The following is an 18,588-nucleotide window of genomic DNA, read 5'->3' on the forward strand; positions in this document are numbered from 1 at the left end:
GACTCTTAAACGCTTTACAATTATTGACGTCAATTTCCCCCGACGTAAATAAGTAATCAATCAAATCCAAAAATTTTTGGGATTGATCGTCGTCACCCGCAGTAAAAAGTAGGAAAGCACTACCTACTAATTTCAATCTGCGATCTGAAGTGCTTTGGTACCTTCTACTTTCCCTTGAACAACAAGACGCTCAATGGAAACGTCATTACGCCTGGTCATGTGCCCAAAGAAACAGAATTCGCGCTTGAACTGCAAAATATAAGCGCTGTTTGATGCTTAGTTCGTAGAGAATTGCTTAATTCGTACGGAACATGTTCGGAACGGAACAGGTCACTCCCAACATTATCTTCCAGCACCACATCTGGAGAGCTCTATCTATCTATTCTTTTCTTCCCAGTCTCGCTCAGAATCCACTTCTCCGAAGCGTAGAGAAATATGGGGAATTTCAGTGCTCTAACTAGCCGGATCTTTGTGGCTTTCGATATATTACAATTTCTTTTTCTTTGTCGTAGCTTTAGATGCATTATATAATAATACTTTAAGGCATTAACATCGTTATTTATCACCTAAACCTTTGTGAAACGTTTATTTTCTAGGCTTGTCTTTAAATTATTCGGCATCCGATTTAGGTAGTTTCTTTCTGTAAGCGGGCATTAGCAAATAGTGATTTCCGAGGTCTTGGGTCAAATGGGTCTGAAGATCATAATTATAATTTCTTCTTCATCTGTGTTTTGACGCATGGATGTGTGGGACTATGGAGGGTAGAGGTAAGGAGAGTCATCTTATATGGAAGAAAAGTTGAAAAAGTGTCCAGTTGTTGCGCTAAATAACAGTTCAAAAATCCTCCACAATGGCGCTGGTGGATGCACAGGGTATCGTATGAATGTAGCAATCGTAGATGAATTGAAGTATGCCGAGTTAAAAAATTTAATGTCATTATCGACTAAAGTAGTTAATTATTGAGAATTTCAACAATTTACGTTGTACAAAATATTGTGGTAAATATAACCTTACTTCCTTGTATCTCCATACTTCCTTGTTTATTTTTCAAGCCTACTCTAACAATATTTATATTTGGCGCTTCTTTTAAGAGTTACCCTGATGCAAATGTGGCGCCATCCTAATTTAATACATTTTGACGACACTTTTTCATATACACAGATGACTCTCCTTACCTCTACCCTCCATTTGTGGGACTATAGTCGTAAAAATGTAATCAAAAGCCATAAACAAGAATTGAATTGAAAAATGTAATAGGCCCGTTTTGACATTTGTCATCGCGACGTAACTAGTTATGGAACCATAAGACTCGGGACTCGATACTCACGATAAATCAATTTAAGTTTGTATCAGTACTTGATTGATATTATTATGTATTGTAAAGTGTTCGTTCGTTCAAAATATTCCTTTAACTTCACAACCAATACGCGTGACTGGCTGTTGATTATACGTCCACGTTTCAACATGTTGAAACAGAGTTAGTACTATATAATAACAAACACAAAAATCGAGTCAAATCACTATGTTTAAATTAATGTCCAAAATAGAAGAGCCATAGTTAACGTAATAGTAAACAATATATATCAAACTTAAACGAGCGCACAGTCAACTTTACAAGATGAGGATCGAAAAACTGGGCAGTGCGCGCGGGGACGCTTCAGTCATGTGCCGCTTGGTCAGATACATCAACTCAGACTCATTATTTAGAACCCATTTTGAGGACCAAACTCATTCTTTGCAGTAAAGATAACTACACAATATTTAATTTCGATATTCAGTAAAAAAATGGTTACAGCTCTAGTATAAAAAAAAAAAAGACTGAGAACGTAACTGTTTTCGGAACGTTTAGCAAGAATTATAAATTGCATGCTACTATAAAGTAAGCGCAAAAAGAATACTCGCGATATATTCTTTCATATTATTTAACGTCCCAAAAAAATTTACGTATTTTTTAAAACACTGTATGTAATTGATTTTTATTTTATTGTTTCTTTCAGTTTCGTTCCAAGTTACATTCTATGGTCTTGCACAAATGTCAAAACGGGCCTATTACATTTTTACGACTATAGTCTGGGAATTATTATCTTAGACCATACTACTTATTACGCATCTGTGATTGAATTGAATTTATCGTTGTTTTGATTTACGGTCGATTTTTCAATTTTTTTCAAAATGTGTGATTATTTCTATCGAATTTAAGTTCTGTCGTTAAAGTATTTATATTACACTGTCCTAATAAATGACCTAATAAATGCATTCATAAATGAAGACCCATCGGAAATCAACCGGCAGCATCATGAGGAAGTACTATCAGCTGATCCTTGTTGTGGTGTGTTTTATTAGTATAATCACTCTTCTCATTTATCGCCACGAGTACTACCGACTCCGGTATGTACTCGAAGTGCTTAACTTCTTTGGAAAGCCGGGTTTGTCTGAGGTGGAGTTCTGCGGGCCAGGGTTTAACGCCACCATGCTGTCAGAAATACTTCGTAACTCTTCAATGGAGGTGCGCGAAACACCGCCCTTATTTCAACAAATCGACGAAAACTTTTATTCATATTCTTCATTCTTACGGTCTTACTATAAGTACGAAAAATTAACTCCTTTGAACGCTCACATTATTAACACTATAGTCATTGGAAAAGCAAATGTCGCACCAAACTTTCGATGCAACGTTTGGCTCGAAAATAGCAACAAACCTAAAGCGGGCAGATTTAATTACAAACTGGCATCTGAACCTATTAAGGATCATCGTTTATTCATTTTTGAGTGTTCTCTAGGCAAAAACATGGGGAAACCGACAGGAGTTAGCTTCTATATCAATGATTATAATATAAATCCAATGCACGCACCAATCAATAAAATTATACAAGTTAACACCAAGAGAAAGACTCGTGAAAGTGGAAGCATTCGATTTATAAACAATATAGAACCAGCAGTTTGTGTGATTCCTAATCATGTGCCTATAGTGTCAAGGGACTCATTTATTGAATTTCTTGTATTTCACCACATTATTGGTGTTGACTATTTCACAATATATGACAGTATGATATCCGAAGACGTCATAAGAAGACTCAATTTGTTCCCTTCTGACATAACTCAATGGGAAATACAATTTTTCCCTTTAAACTATCCCTTTGTGTTTTCAAAGTCTTATGAAATTGTTAGAAATGCAATTGAGCTTGACTGCCTGTTCAGGCATTTTCGGTATGATAAGGAAGAGTCTAATAAAGTCAGCCATGTAGCTATTCTATCATGGGATGAGTTCCTTGTACCTAGAGTTCATACCAACCTTAAAGCTATGCTAGATGATTTTGACCCAACAAGATCCATAAGAACTTATATTGTCGAATCATTAGTGTTTTGCCTTAATCAAATGGATGATGACAATGCTGAAATTGGTTATCCAGATATAATGAAGAAGACCCATTATTACTCAATGCAGCAAGAAAAGGTATCAATAAATATAAGGAATTTAGATACTATTGCATCATTTGAAGATCTCTTTAATTTAAATACAAATAGCAAAAACATACCTCTTGAGTTACTAGGAGCGCATAAGTACTCAGTTTGTAGAGATCATAACAAGTTCCACCCAGAGGGTTACAATGAAACTGAAATGCAAGTGTTCCAGCATAAATTTGAAGGTGCCATGATTAAATTTGGGCAGACCTTAGTAAGCAATAAGATCTACAGATTGTACAGATCAGGTCAGATTTGGGAGAGGAGTTCTAATGAAAATGTTAGAGATATGTTGTAAGTTGGTTAGTGAATTTTTTATTATGCAATGGTTGCTAGGACCATATCAAATATTTAGTATGAAATATGAATAAATGAGGGCACAGTATTATTGAAAAAATTGTTGGATTAGAATAATTGGCTATATTACTAGCTGAGGCTGCTTCACATAAAAATACTTTTCTGCTGATCAACCTGCACAGAAATCGAATTTTACAATTCTATGTAAATGAGTCTGATTATGAAGGATAGGCTAAATGCTGTGATTCTTACTACTTTTGAGACTACAACTACTTATCAAGAGCTCTTTTTAAGTGATGTGGTCTATAGCTCTATATAAATTTGTTACATAATTGCCATTCTTAAATACAGAAAGAGGTATGAAACTGCTGACACAGTAGTTTATTTTTCAATGACTTGGTTGCAAAATATTTTCTACTTGCAAGAAAACACTTAACTGGATTAGTTACATAAACCATCTGTTTAAAATTATGAAAGTGGTGAAAACCACATCAAAATCTTTTGCATGGTTGAGGAGGAGTTAGCAGATAAACATGCAGAAAGCAACTTTGTTTTACACTATGTTGAGATTATATGTTAAATACTAAAATATGACTTGTAACATTAAATATAAAATCGTTTGACTTTGTTCCGAGTCTGTAAAAATTTTTTGGTCATAATATACCACAGTACAAGAATGTTGATAAAATTGTTTGTTTATACAAAAGTTCTGTTATGACTACAATTGTTGTTACAAGATATTCCATGTAAAACAATCTATGTATTAGTAATAGATACAAAGGTAGCTTTTATTGGCATATGTTAAGAAAATACAGTAGTTTATATGGTTTTTATTCAGAAGTAATTGTTTAGGTATCAGATTTTTATTTGAGATTTGCATTTATTTCTAATAAATTATTTGTTTTTGTGTAGTTAGGAATGTCTGTTAGAGAAATAGAAAAGTTGTGCCTTTTTTATATGAGGGTAGTTAGCTAGTTTTTAATTATTCACTTTTAAAAATGCTGTGCTATTCTCTAAGGTTGAGACTATGCCTTAGTTGTGCTTAGGATATATTATATTGTTACCATTTAAAAAAAAGAGTGTTATGTTAAATTTTGTTTATTTGAGAATGGATAGCCAGTTTTAGGGAGTAACACTACAGATTTTGCTTAAAATATTAATACAATTAAGACTGCTTATTTGAATTAAATATCACTTAATAAATATTAATCTACAAAAATTCAATGCATATTCTGCAAAGTTTATCTTGCAAAAAGTAAACTAGATATAATGCCTAAATTGACCTTTTAGCTTAGTAACACAGTGCGTTCTGTGAGAATTGCCACCTAAGTTTACTTGTTCGATTGTGTGAAAGTTGAGTACGATTTATATGGTAAGTATTGAGGGATCTAGTTAAAATGTTGAGAAACAGTATTGACACTAGATGGCGCTCTTTTGATAACATTAAAAATCGTAATTACCTTCACCTGATTGAATAAGTAAACTTAGGTAGGAAATCTCACACTTAGTACAGATAACATGAAGTTAATGATCCGCAGGGTGATTACGTATCTCACGACAGTTTACTACTGTCAAACGTCACTTTTCTGTACAATAGATTATCAAAATGTTTTTTGGAAATCTTTGTGGATCTTCCAAGTATTCGTGACATTGGCGAAATTGGCACACCTAGAAGCAAAAAAAATTACGTTTTTATATATTTACAAATTGTATGCATCCTTGTAGGATGAATCACTCTTCGCCGCCGAGTCCTTTTTACAAGCTCCGAAACGTTTTCGAGTATAAAACACTATAATGTAAAATTAAAATGGACCTAATGATACTTGTATAGAGTCGCAAATTCTGTACTACTAAATTTAATTTTGCAATCGTTCCGCCAGGAGCGCTGGCGTTGAAAGAATAATGTGAAAACGAATTCAGTGAACTTACTACAGTCTCTTAAAACAGTGTTATTTTATAATTACAGTTTGATATGATATATCAGACTAAGAGACGTCAAGTTTGAAATAATACTGCTGTAAGTGATGTTATTCTGTACTTAAGATTCGTTATTATCTGTTTAACTGGCGTTACAGTTTCTGATACTCGAAAACGACTTCCGATTGCGATAGGTATACGACCTACAAATATTATGGTGTCGGAGTGGTTCTACTGGTAAAACTTAATGAATACTCTAGTTGTAGCATGAATTATTATTAGTACCTATATACACAACTGAAGTGTGGCCGTGTGTCTATGGCGCACGATGTAGTGTGCATTTACCTTTATTATTAGTTTTTCACATTTCCACTTACTAACACTTTTAATAAACGTTGTTCATTATTAGCGCAATTGTTTTATTTTAACTATCAGTCGGCCGCGTTATTCGACCGCGTTTATAGGAACGGTTTTATACAAATCCCGCTGGAACCGTTTGTTGTCCCATGATAAAAAGTAGCCTATGTTACCCTCCGTCCTTTAAACTAACTATGCTAAAATCATGTTGATTGGTTGCGTAGTTAGCGCTTGAAGACAGGACAAACAAACAAACAAACAAACTACTACAATACGTAATTATAATATTAATAAGGAGGTTCTCCTTGCTTCTGAGGTGCTACTTTTTAATAAGTAAATAATATATTTAATTTAATAAAGGGATTAAGTAAATAAAGTAAGTAAATTATATAATTATGTTAATAATGTAAGTAAGTAAAACGCGTAAATATTGTCAATAAACAAAGTAAGTTACTAATGTACTTTAGTAAATAAAGTTAAATAAGCTATCACAGTTTAGTTTTGTTTTTAATAATTAATTTTAAAAAACCTTGAGTTAAATTCAAACAAACTCCGAAAGGTTATTGCTCTAGGTGTCCTACTCATTAGGTGGAAGGTAGGTTGTACTAAAATAACTTGTAAAATTTATCTAAACGTTTATTGGTTAAAAATATGTGAATAAAATAGATTTACGAAATATCACTAATAAACAGGCAAATCGAATATTAATAAATTCTTAAATATCAAGTTTTACAAGTCAGCTCAAAAATCATGAAAAAAAGCGTTGTAGGTAGATAAATATGACTATAACTAATCGGCTTTTATCAAAACCGTACTGAAATTCTGATATGCGGGAAAGTTGTGTGAAATAGGAATTCATATATTCTTTTGGTGCTTTGACACGTTTCAGTTCGACGCTTCAGTTTTGTTGATTAATTAAAATAAATAAGAAATACAAAGAAGCGGCCCGAATGTACTATAGTCACATAGCTTGAGTGTGCCCATTCGCCATTAAAGTATCCATCATTCCTGATCATATGATTTCTAGAGTACCTACCTAAATAAGACGTTATTTCAACGCTGCAGTAGAAAACCGCTCAGCAAACTTTGGCAACTCAGCATTTCTACCTGAAGCACTTACCGATCTGGGCGCCTTATCTTCTGGAAAGAGTTCAGATGGCTGGAGTAACCCAGCCGGGAACCAGCGATTTTGCGTACAACAGATGGTTCTGGCCAATTAAGTACGGAGACAGGCCTGATTAGTCTTTGATGGAAATTATGTCAATTTCAAAGTTACCTTGTTTATGACGTTTTATATAACCATATGCAAATTGCAACAATGGAATACACTAGTGTACGTCGCCATTTTGATATAGACTTAATACTTAAGATGAGCACGCTCTTTTCGTAGTTATAAAAGGTCCTCCTTCTTTGCTTACTCAATGGTCATTATCTACACCTCGTTGTCAGCAGTCCCGTAGTAGTATCTTAATAATCCACAGATTACGCGTCGTAGCTATCGCGTCGTGCTACGACGCCATCTTGTTTTTACTTATCACTTGAATTTCGAACTCCCAATGTGATAATGACATGGTTAACCGCAACACTCTGCTTTGGGGAACGTGCAGGCACAGGGATCTGTCGCTATGCACGTAGATGGACAGACGCAATCGCAAGCTGCAAGGAAAATAATAGTAGAGTTAATTTTCTTTTATTCCACTATTACTTAACTCTTGACTGAAATCTCACCTGCTGTTAAGTGATGATGCAGTCAAAGATGGTAACGGACTAACAAATTTCAGGGGTTATAAAGTTATATTAAACCCAAACACCTAATCGGTTACCACGCGACATCATAACGGAACGCTAAATAGCTTAACGGCACGTCTTCGTCGGTAGTGGTAACCAGCCACGGCTGAAGCTTCCCAGATCAGACATCAGAAAATTCAGATATTAAAAATTCCCAAATTGCCCCTGCCGGCAATCAAAACCCGAAACCTCCACCTTAAATGTTTTTAAGGTACAGAGCTTACTTAAGCGCCAGGGAGATCGTACAATGTCAAAGAAACCGCTGTCGCTACTAAATGTCAACTTACGTTTACAATCGCCGTACGAGCAAGGGTCCATATATTCGGTGCAGTCTTCACCGGGAGGTAGGAAGGAAGAGCGGTAGACTGTCGTGCCTTCCAACTGTGGACAATAGAAATGACCTTAATAATCAAATTAATAGAGAACGGGAGGTGACTGGGTCTGGGTGAAATCTTCTGTAACTGGATTTACCTTTTGACAGGGTTTCTGGTATTGGCCCTTACAAGCCCAGGGTGGCCGCTGCGGCGCTGGGGCGCAGACCGGCTGGAATGACATCTTGTGGATCGTGTCGCTTTCCATTTTAGCTGATAATATGAGAGAGGGTAGTTAGATAGGTATAGATGAAATAATGAATATACTTTTTTTGAATATACAAATCACAAAAAGTAGGTACATAAAATAGATGGTCTTTTATAAAGTACCTACTATGCATATATTATACCTCAAAATTTTCTAATATTGGGCTAAATTGAATATATCTATATAGTATATTATACAAGTAAACCTAAGTAATATGATTTTTTAATTTATACTGCGCTGTTCACAATTCAAAATTAGATTTGCACTAGGTACTTTTGCAACGTCAAGTCAGTCTGTTTGTAGTGACTCAACGGTTCGGAAGGCAGTTTCTACCGCGTAGAGCCGGCGAAAAACTTATCAGATTGCACTTTTTAACATTATTTTACAGCTTACAATCTATAAAATTGTCTATCTTGTGAGATATGGTAGCGGAACCTGCTTCCAAGCAGCCTTGCAGTTAAGAAATTCATCAATCCTATTGTAACCATGATTTATTAAATGTGTTTTAACACATTGTTTAAACTTGTGCATTGCTAGGTCCAAAATTACCCTGGGAATCCTACTATAAAAGCATATACTCAATCCCACAAATGACTTTTGCACCTTTCGCAGACGTTACAAGGTTATGTCAACTACTTAAATGTTTTTATTACACCAAATGACGTCAGGATTCTTCCAACGCGCCGCGTCGGCAGGAATGTTGGTCGACGTTTAATGCTTTTTTTTGTAAACGTGTGATATATTATGATGCATCAAGCAATCTTTGAATACATTGTGGCCACAATCCCTAAGTAGGTACTAAGCAAGTTAGGTCTTACCTGCGGGTTTCTCGTAACACCTGTTAGGTGCATAGGACTCTGGTAGACTTTGGCGACCAGGGTCGAGGTATGACATTCGGTTTACAGTGCGATCTGTATTGAAAAATGAATGAAGATAACTAATGAATGAAAGTACATAAATCAATCAAATTTCGCTGCAAAACTAAAACACCAAACTGTCAAACATTTAGGAAAAAGTTTTCTCTTTATAACTTCCCGCACATAAAGTTACAATCAGAATATCTTAATGTGGTATATAGCTATCAATCATTATGCCACGGTACCCACGGGTTACAGCAAAACTGACGTTATATATAATAAGTAGGTAATGAGTGAGAATAAGGTTACGATGTAACTTGTAAAGGGTTTGCCATTTTAGTAACACATGTTCTAGTGCCCCCGTTTAACCAGTAAGCGACCTGTGAGCAATTGGCTGAAACCCGCATCCCTGAGCTTCTGAGGTCCTCTAGTCCGTACTTGTCCCAATGTGGACATAACGGCAAAAAATCTTCTCATATGACTTTTGAGGGGCCCGTGCCCTGTAGTGAATGGATTTTTAATGAAGATTATGATTTTCAAAATACCTGGCATGTTTGAGAAAAAGGGGTTCTCTATAGAACTAAAACTTACTTTCGAAAGGCTGTTCAACATTGTGGAACTTATGTGGCGGTTTAAATGACTCTCTTATCGCGGTGGGCTTGGGCACATAGTCGTGTCGCTGCGTGGTCAGGTTCTGCATCGGCCCCTGGCCCCACATGTCGTGGTGGCAGGGACGGATGGGTTGCGTTACGCACACTGGATTGGCTAGAAAGGACAGCTGGAATACAAAAGAAAAGGATCAAACATGAAGCATGTGGTCTTCACAACTTAAACATGCCAAATGAAGCCAGTCCAATTTAATTTTAGAGATTTTTACGCGAGACGCACTCGGGGTTGGGAAGGAAGTAAAGCTGGAAATTAAAATATAAGGGCTGGTTTTAATGATGACATTTGACCAAGCGTGAAATTCGCACTAGCACCTAGAGGTCTAACATTTTCTCGTCTTATTTCTTTGTGAGAAGACGATATAATGCAAGAAAAGAAAGAAAAGTAGATAAATTAATCTATCTATCAAGATAGATATAAAATACGGTACATACTCGTGCAGCGTCTCATAGTCCTACAGGATTAGTTGATAGTGCCGATCTATCTTGCGTTATAATATTTGTATACATACTTACACGGTATTTAATAAGTGTACGGTGTACCTACCTACTTATTTACACGTTATTACGCCGAAAAAAATGGGTTAAGAATGCAGTTATTCCGACTATAAGATTGCGGGAGTTCGGTAGATCGAATTGAAGAAGCTTTGGTTGATGGTATGTTTGTTCTCGATTATTCTCGATTATCCATATACTACGAGTATATCTATGATAGCTTAGTGAAGCGGTGATAGCCTAGTGGTAAGGGCTTTTTCACTTTCTGGGTGCCGAGTTCGAATCCAAGCACGCACTTCTAACTTTTCTTAGTTATGGGCGTTTTAAGAAATTAAAATAAAATATCACTAGCTTCAACGGCGAAGGAAACCATCGTGAGGAAACCTGCATGCCTGAGAGATCTCCATAATGTTCTCAAAGAAGTTAGGGCCGGCGTGGTGGACTACGGCATAAACCCTCTCATAAGTGTCCTGCAGTGGTGGATGAAGATTTTGTAAAATTGCAATATCAGTACAGATATTTTTTAGTAAGTCGAGCGGTTTCATGACAGCTTAACCCAAAATAGAAAGATGACTTGGTAGAGGTTATACTTTTACCTACTAGCAAAACTAATAAATCCGTCTTTGGGCGAAAATTACTTTGTGATAGGAAGTTTCAAAATATCGTTTATATTCAAAAAGCAAAGTTTTCGACGAAGTGACGCTGTTCTTGCAGCTTTGACAGCGATCAGTGCGCAATCAGATCAGCGAATGTATGTTTACAATAATTTTACACCATCTATTTGTTCTCGCTCTTGTTGTCCTAATCCTAAGGCAAAGCGATAAGGCCGCCTCTTGTAGTCTACTCCAGTCTTTGTGTTTCTCCCTATTTGTCCTTTATATTCCTAATTGTGTATTGGTGTAGAAATGAAGAGTTTCAATAAATAAATAAAGAAATCGGTGCTCAACTGTGTGGTAATTATGTACCTTGTGCACGGTATCACCTTCCATTTGAGCTGTGGACGGGACAAGGTTTGGCACAGGTTTCACTGGCACCGGAATGGGTGCTGAGGCTGGTAGAAAGCTGTGGAAGTAAAAAATATTATAAAGAGACTAAAGAAGAGCGCTTGCAACCCACTGGCTACTCCATCCCGTAGGAAGGTAATACGTACGCTATCAGATCTCATGTCTACCACGTACCAAAGACGTGAATAGATGATATCAACAGACCGTGGTAAGAGGGAACTCTCTACAAAAGACCTATGTCCTGCAGTGGTCGTCTATTGTGTTAGTTTCTTTGTGAAATTCATATGCAATTATACAAATTTGAATATAATTCATATTTATTTTAATAAATAGTGCTCGCGTACAACGCACACTCCACACATTTATACACATAATAAATTGAATGTTGATAATGTAAACTTCTAATCTCTCTGTTTTTTTCTCTAATCTCGATGCACATATGGGAAGGGTAATTTAAGAAAGGAAAAATGGTACTTTTAATTAAATAAATACTTTCATTATACTGTCAAGGATACCTCCTGTTATAACTATAAAAATATAGAAAGTATTCAAATAAAACATTCATAAAAAAAAATTCGCCGGGACAGCTAGTTAATTATAAATCGAATACCTACTTCTGATTTATAGTGACCGTGTAGTATTTACAATCGCGTACATGAAATGATGATGATGAGGGTGATACTCCTTCAGAAGGGAGAGTACCAAATAATAAAGCATTTCCTCACGCCAAAAAAAAAATCCGTCCGAGGAAGTCCGAATTTTAGATAGTATTTTTTACTATTTTCCTGGATTAGGTATCTAACGTTTCTAAACGCTCACTCACCTGTTTTTATATATTGTCTGCGTTTCAAATCTCTTAGATACTGTGACAGGATTATTACAGCTCGAAGGCATAATAGGCTGTCGTCGACAGTCGTTCTTTGAATCTAGGAAACTGAAAAGAAGCTTTACTTATATATTTTTGTTCATGAAAAATAGTTGTCTGAAATATTCTAAGTTATTTTTATAGTTAATACTAAATTAAGAGAAAACTAATTTAAAGTGTTCATATTAACATCCCATTGCTGAGCATAACCTAATTGTACACGCTTTTATTAGCTTGTATGTTTGTTTGTATCTTTGTAACCGACTCTTTTGAATTTGATTTTGGCCCACTTCAAACGGTCTGATTTCGTTCAAACTTTGTCGATATATCGAGATACGATCACAATACAAAATTTTACAAGATTATTATTCCATTATAAAATTTTCAAAATAAGAATTTCGTTAATTAACATAACTTTCATCTATAGTCGATAGGACAGGAATTATGTTAATTATAATTTCTGACCATTATCTTTAGCCGATGTCTCTAATATTAACAAATTTTACAGTGAATTGGTTACCGATTCATTTTGCTCTAATAAAAATAATACTTTGAGACGAACTAAAATAACACGCTTTTATAAATCAACTAAACTAATTTAATTAGTTTTGGTTTTTTATACCAAGCGTGTGTGTTAGTTTTTATGTTTTTTTTTTTTAAATTTCTTATTTATTTTATTTTATCGCAGAGCCTTAGATCTCTAGACACACAGACATCTCATAACACAACTTATTTCAAATGGACTAACCTCATCGTGTAAGTAGTATTCTGCTCTAATTTCTGGCAAGGCTTCTGGTACTGCCCTTTACATGCCCAAGGTAAGGGTTCCTTTGGTAAAATCTTGAAATAAAAAACGGTGCATTACGACTCAGTATATGTAATTAGAAACTTTTTCGAATGGTATCTACTTATAATATACTAGCTGTTGTCCGCGACTTCGTCTGCGTTTGATTTTGTTTTTTGATGTGGCATTAAATTGTATTTCTAAAAAAAATTAAAGTATTCAGTATCGCTAAACCTTAAATGAGGGGTTTGCTGTCCTCTATCTCCAACCACAGTTTGGGCAAAATTAAACACATACTTTAACCTATACAAAAATAATTATTTATATCGGTTATAATTTGTCGGAGTTATGGTGTAAATCGTCAAATACTTTCATCCGCTCTCCCAAAGGAACCGAGCTTAATGACGGGATAAAAAGTATCCTATATTACTTCTAACGCTTCCAAGAATATGTTTACAAAGTTTCACGAGGATCGGTTAAGTAGTTTTTGCGTGAAAGCGTAACAAACAAACATACATTGACATTTATAATATTAGTAGGGAAGTAGGGATTTGGGTCCCTACTGAAAACCAGCGTTGCAGTATTCCTGGATAGGTATTTCTGTCATGCAACACAAAGCTGAGGAGGTGACCTATTGATCACAATGACGCAACGTACGTTCGATTTCATTTAAATACCATCCGCCAGTGCGGATTGGTCCTCTAATTGTGTTAGGAGACCAGTGCCCTCAAGTAAGCCGGTTGTCCTTCCTTCACGCCCTAACTATGCAGTCAATCAACTTGGTTTGTGGCAAAGAGTTCGTGCAAAGAACGGAGAGTAACATAGGCTACTTTCTGGTTCCAGGAAAACAGGCTGTTCCCACAGGAGTGTAAAAAACCGTAATAAACGCAAACGAAGAACGCGTAGTGTCACAATAAACCAATATTGGCAGATTTGTTTTTTTATGCCCAACAATGTGCGTTTGTATTTTTTTTTCTGTTTTTGTTTGTGCAATATTGAAGATTTCTGGTTGTGCAATACAACCAGAAATCGGCTAACAAAAGACGGACTTACTGCTAATGAACTTTCTACCAGCCAACCTTCGAGCGTACGAGAAAAACGAGTGCCGGTGTGGCCAAAAATATGTATAGATTTATAGATATATTTCTTATTTGTAAGGTAGGTAGGTATAATTCTAGGTATTCTATTTTTCTTACAGCTTCCAGTGCTTGCTTTCAATAAAACTCTTCGCGTACAGATCGATCTCTGAGCTAACTTCGCTTGCACTTGAACCACAGTATAGGTTTTCGCAGCTTTAAGTGGCTTTTCCACTAAAGCTGTGCTACGCTGTCGCTAAGGATATGTGTGACTCAGAGCATACTTGTCTCGTTACTTTGAGGTTTTTAGTAGACCTCAGCCTGCTATTGATTATCTTATGAACATACCAATCAATGGAACCCACTGCATGAATAGGGCATTTTGTAGTCTCTACAACAGAGAGTTCTCTAGCTTCTTGCATCTAATGGCTCTTTGCGTCTTGTAGTTTGTCCGTCATCTAGTCATGATAATACCGATGGTTTTTAGGGTCAAGCTGGTGCAAAGTCGCCAATCTAGCACCTTTGGACCTCAAATATCATCGGTTCTCTGAGCTATGTGCTCCGCCCATTGCCACTTCAATTTCGCAATTAGGTATGCCGATAACTTTGGCTATTTTGTGAATCTACTCTCGAAGGAATACAACGAATATAGCTCTTACCCCGCGCCATTCCTTTTGACTTTGAAAAAGAGCCTCTTTATGAGACCCAGCGACTACGTATCGGAGCCATAAGCTATCAATCTGGCAAGTTGCAACACACACAGTTATGGCACTAAGGAATATGAAGTTTTACGGTCGTATGTTTATTATACCTGATTTGGCATGTAGCTCATTTTATGCGTTGTACAGCCGTCCATTTTAGCAGCGGGTCGCTCGTAACAGCGGTGCGGGGCAAACGACTTCACGACCTCAATCCTTTCGGGGGCCAAATACGATAGTTTGTTCACAGTGCGGTCTGGAAATAATATCATAATTAACGGGAAAGTAGCTCTCGTTAGATTGTTATTTTATTTGTTACTCGTATTCATCTGGGATATCTGCGAGTGTTGTTTAGGTATCCATAATTTGAAAACTATAAGATATTTACTGTGTAATTTCTGATTAAAAGCAATAAGGTTTTTTGGGCTTTTGAATTGAAAGGTTGAAATACTGGATGTGATTCACAGTCATTCATACTTATTGTTTATTAAATGAAGTAACCCATTTTCATATTTAATGCTTAATACTACCTTTAAGTTCGTATCAGCTTCGCTGTCGTAAGCTTAAAGTCTTTAAACGTAGGTTTTTCATCATCCATATACCGTACATATCATTGTTTTACTCATACTAACTCATACACATACCTGCATACATACTCTTTTATAGACTCGACTATATATATTACATATGGAGCATATGGCACCAGACAACTAGAGAAACAGACGTAGAAAAACCTCAACGATCTCAGAATAATAATTCGAAGACGTACATACTTTAAACCGTTTATGACACACATGATCTTACTTTCAAAGGGCTGATCAACGCTGTGAAACTTCGGGGTTGGTTTAAAGTTTTCACGCAGTACACACGGCTTCGGCACGTAGTCGTGTCGCTGCGTGGTCAGGTTCTGCATCGGTCCCTGACCCCACATGTCGTGGTGGCAGGGACGGATGGGCTGCGTTACGCACACTGGATTGGCTAGAAAGGACAGCTGGAATACAAAAGAAAAGGGTCAAACATAAAGCATGTTGCATTCACAACTTAAACATGCCAAATGACGCTGGTCCGATGTCATTTTAGAGATTTTTACACTCAAAGGCCTTTTGTCAATTGTCTTTAGCGATTTAGCTTTCTTCCCTAGTACGGAGTATTCCACGAAGGCTATGGACCTCTGACGTGGGTACGTCACTACGGCGCCTTAGCATGGCTTAAACAAACGGACTCTAGCAGCTGCATTAACTGCTCTCACGATCTATTGTATCTGAATAATTACGAGTGCTGGACTATGAATGCTTACCAGTGTTCGGAAAGCCCTGATCGGGTTTCAATAATAATTAAAATCACGTTAATATCATAATTAAATGAATGTGCAGTGATGACAATCATTTCCTTACAAGCAAAGCACTAACTAAGCTAAGCTTAAAAAGTTTAACATACATTTATTAAATTTATTAAATCTCCCCTGCCGGGAATCGAACCTTGGACCTCCAACTTGAGCAGTGCTCACCGCTGCACCAGGGAGGTCAACAAAAATTGGAGCCTTGTTAATGAAGTAGCAGTAACCACACCTTCTGCACAGTACTGGACTCCATGGGCTCACAGCTTGGCACGAGGTTCGGAGGCGGTTTCCTTGGCTCTCCTCGTAGGTTCTTGCATCCGTCAACGGGGAGATACGAGAGCTTGTACGTGGTGCATGACTCTATAGGGGCGGACGGTTTCATGTAGCATCGGCGCGGGGCATACGAATCCGGTATCTTTGGTTGCTTGTAACACTAAAAAATTGAGGTAATAAAGTTTTTTAAAAGTAAAAATTTACCAAGCTTATAACTCATCTAGATTGTAAGTGGAATACTTTCCCCTAAAAACATGGCATGCAAGAAACAACGTCCTGCAACGTTCACATCAGTAAGAGAGACAGTTATAATTAAAACCTTCATACCTCCAAAGTGGGTCAAATCCATTTACTGACTCCAGATAGCAATGTTTATTTAGCGCAATCGACTTTTTTTGCTGCTATGAATGCCACATATGTCTCATAAACTTTTATTATGCTTTAAAAACAAAAACAAACGCGGAAGAAGTCGCGGGCAGCGGCTAGTAAATATATATGCCGATAACTAAGCCGAAAGTAGACGTTGTTTGTTTTTGTTGAACACATTAACTTCAAGAACTACCAATTTGATTTGAAAAATATATTTTGCAATGAAAAGCGCAATTTCAAAAAATTACTCCTTACGGGATTTATATGGGAATAGAAGTGTATTTGTTAGAATGCGCTCATGCCTCGAACCACCAGACCAATCTGAATTTTTGCATTAGATAGCAAATTTTTAGGCGACTAACTAGAGGGTTGGTATCTCTTTTATTTTATCATCATCACTGGTTATTGGGGATAGAGAAGGAGAGATTGCAGACATGGGCCAACTTATAGTGGAAAAATAAAAAAACTGCCATAACGTGGCGTTAATTATGTTATACCGTTTTAACCAGTGGCGACTTGCCGCAGCAGCAGGAACGACATGGGCACGGCTGCTCTTGCTTGCCATCCATTGGCTTGCCATCTTGTAGGCCGCACTTGACGCCCGCCGAGCGAGCGCACGGCGCCGCCGTGGGGCACTGAACACACCTGACAACATTAAACAACGTTCACGCCAAACCGCACTGGAGCATCGTGGCGTGGTGCTTGCTAAATTCCGCGAAAAGCAGGAGAATTTGTAGGGTGCAATTTATAATTTCTTCGATCTTTATACGCCACATCAAACAGATTTTTGGCAACTTCCCTCTACGCACGTTTCGCTCTGACACCTTAGCATTCTAAGGAGAAATGAATTATTAATAATGGACTACGTGCATAGAGAGATGGAGGACCTGCAGGGAAGAGTACCTACCTAAGAGTATGAAGCACATAAAAATTGGAGAAGTGTAAGGTTACTTGAATTTTCGTCAAAGATAAATGCCATTCTAAGCTAGATTATCAATACGAGATGATATACAATACGAGATGATATCTATAAAATGAATCTAGAAATTATAAAAGAACTTAGTCATGGATTTGGAGTATTAATATTTGATAAGACGGTGCTGCCACGTTGGAAAGTTGGAAGGACTGGCGACTAAGCCGACGCGGGGATAAAAAAGAAAAAGGAGAGAGCAAAAAGATGGCGCGGAAAGTGGCGGACAGGACAGATATCGGGCGTTTGGGATTATTTGGCGAGATTTTAAAAGGAAAAAGGGAAAGGAATATACTTATTAGTAAAAGAGTAATTATTTTTAAGACTTTAAAGTGGAAGTATATTGTTTCCGTAATCGACAAATTATATGTTAGTGTATGATTCTGAAATTGGTTTTTTATTTGGACTGGAGTCTTTTTACAGAAGTTTATTTTGAATTGTACCGTACTGATTTTCCTGATTTTCCGGATTATAGCAAATAAGACGATGTTCATTGTGTATAATAGAAATCTGCAAATTAACGCCTGCTTATGTCCAATCTATTACATATAATTCCCGTTGCGTACCTACTTAAGAGATATGGTAGTTAATATCTCAATTTATAATTGCCATATTATTTTATTTAGTTATTATTAATTAGTTATTAAATATTTAGTTATTATAGGTATAATAGTAGTTGGTTCTAAAAGATTTTAGTAAAAAAATACTTACTCTGGCATAATTTGTATCTAAAACCTTAGGTTAGCACTTCTTACAAAAACACTGTGATAAAAAATATAAAAATAAAATCTAC

The 18,588-nt window shown here is 36.5% G+C and overlaps 2 protein-coding genes across 2 annotated transcripts; one reads left to right on the forward strand and one right to left on the reverse strand.

Annotated features, from left to right (window-relative positions):
• Nucleotides 1-2,094: 2,094 nt before the first annotated feature.
• On the forward strand, nucleotides 2,095-6,084 carry LOC120623714. Its single transcript, XM_039889902.1, has one exon. It carries the CDS (start codon nucleotides 2,264-2,266, stop codon nucleotides 3,758-3,760), a length of 1,497 nt encoding a protein of 498 aa, XP_039745836.1. The 5' UTR covers nucleotides 2,095-2,263; the 3' UTR covers nucleotides 3,761-6,084.
• Nucleotides 6,085-6,685: 601 nt separating this feature from the next.
• Nucleotides 6,686-17,484, reverse strand: LOC120635166 (stabilizer of axonemal microtubules 2; the record flags this gene model as incomplete). The annotated part of the gene is made up of 12 exons (XM_039906126.1): nucleotides 6,686-7,689; nucleotides 8,109-8,202; nucleotides 8,293-8,405; nucleotides 9,219-9,311; nucleotides 9,849-10,035; nucleotides 11,383-11,479; nucleotides 12,245-12,355; nucleotides 13,035-13,126; nucleotides 14,958-15,100; nucleotides 15,649-15,835; nucleotides 16,413-16,616; nucleotides 17,323-17,484. Coding segments are annotated over 12 exons (1,566 nt in total), but the record flags the coding sequence as incomplete, so codon positions are not given.
• Between the last annotated feature and the right edge of the window lie 1,104 nt (nucleotides 17,485-18,588).

This window comes from Pararge aegeria, chromosome 1, assembly GCF_905163445.1.
Source record: "Pararge aegeria chromosome 1, ilParAegt1.1, whole genome shotgun sequence".
NCBI lineage: Eukaryota > Metazoa > Arthropoda > Insecta > Lepidoptera > Nymphalidae > Pararge > Pararge aegeria.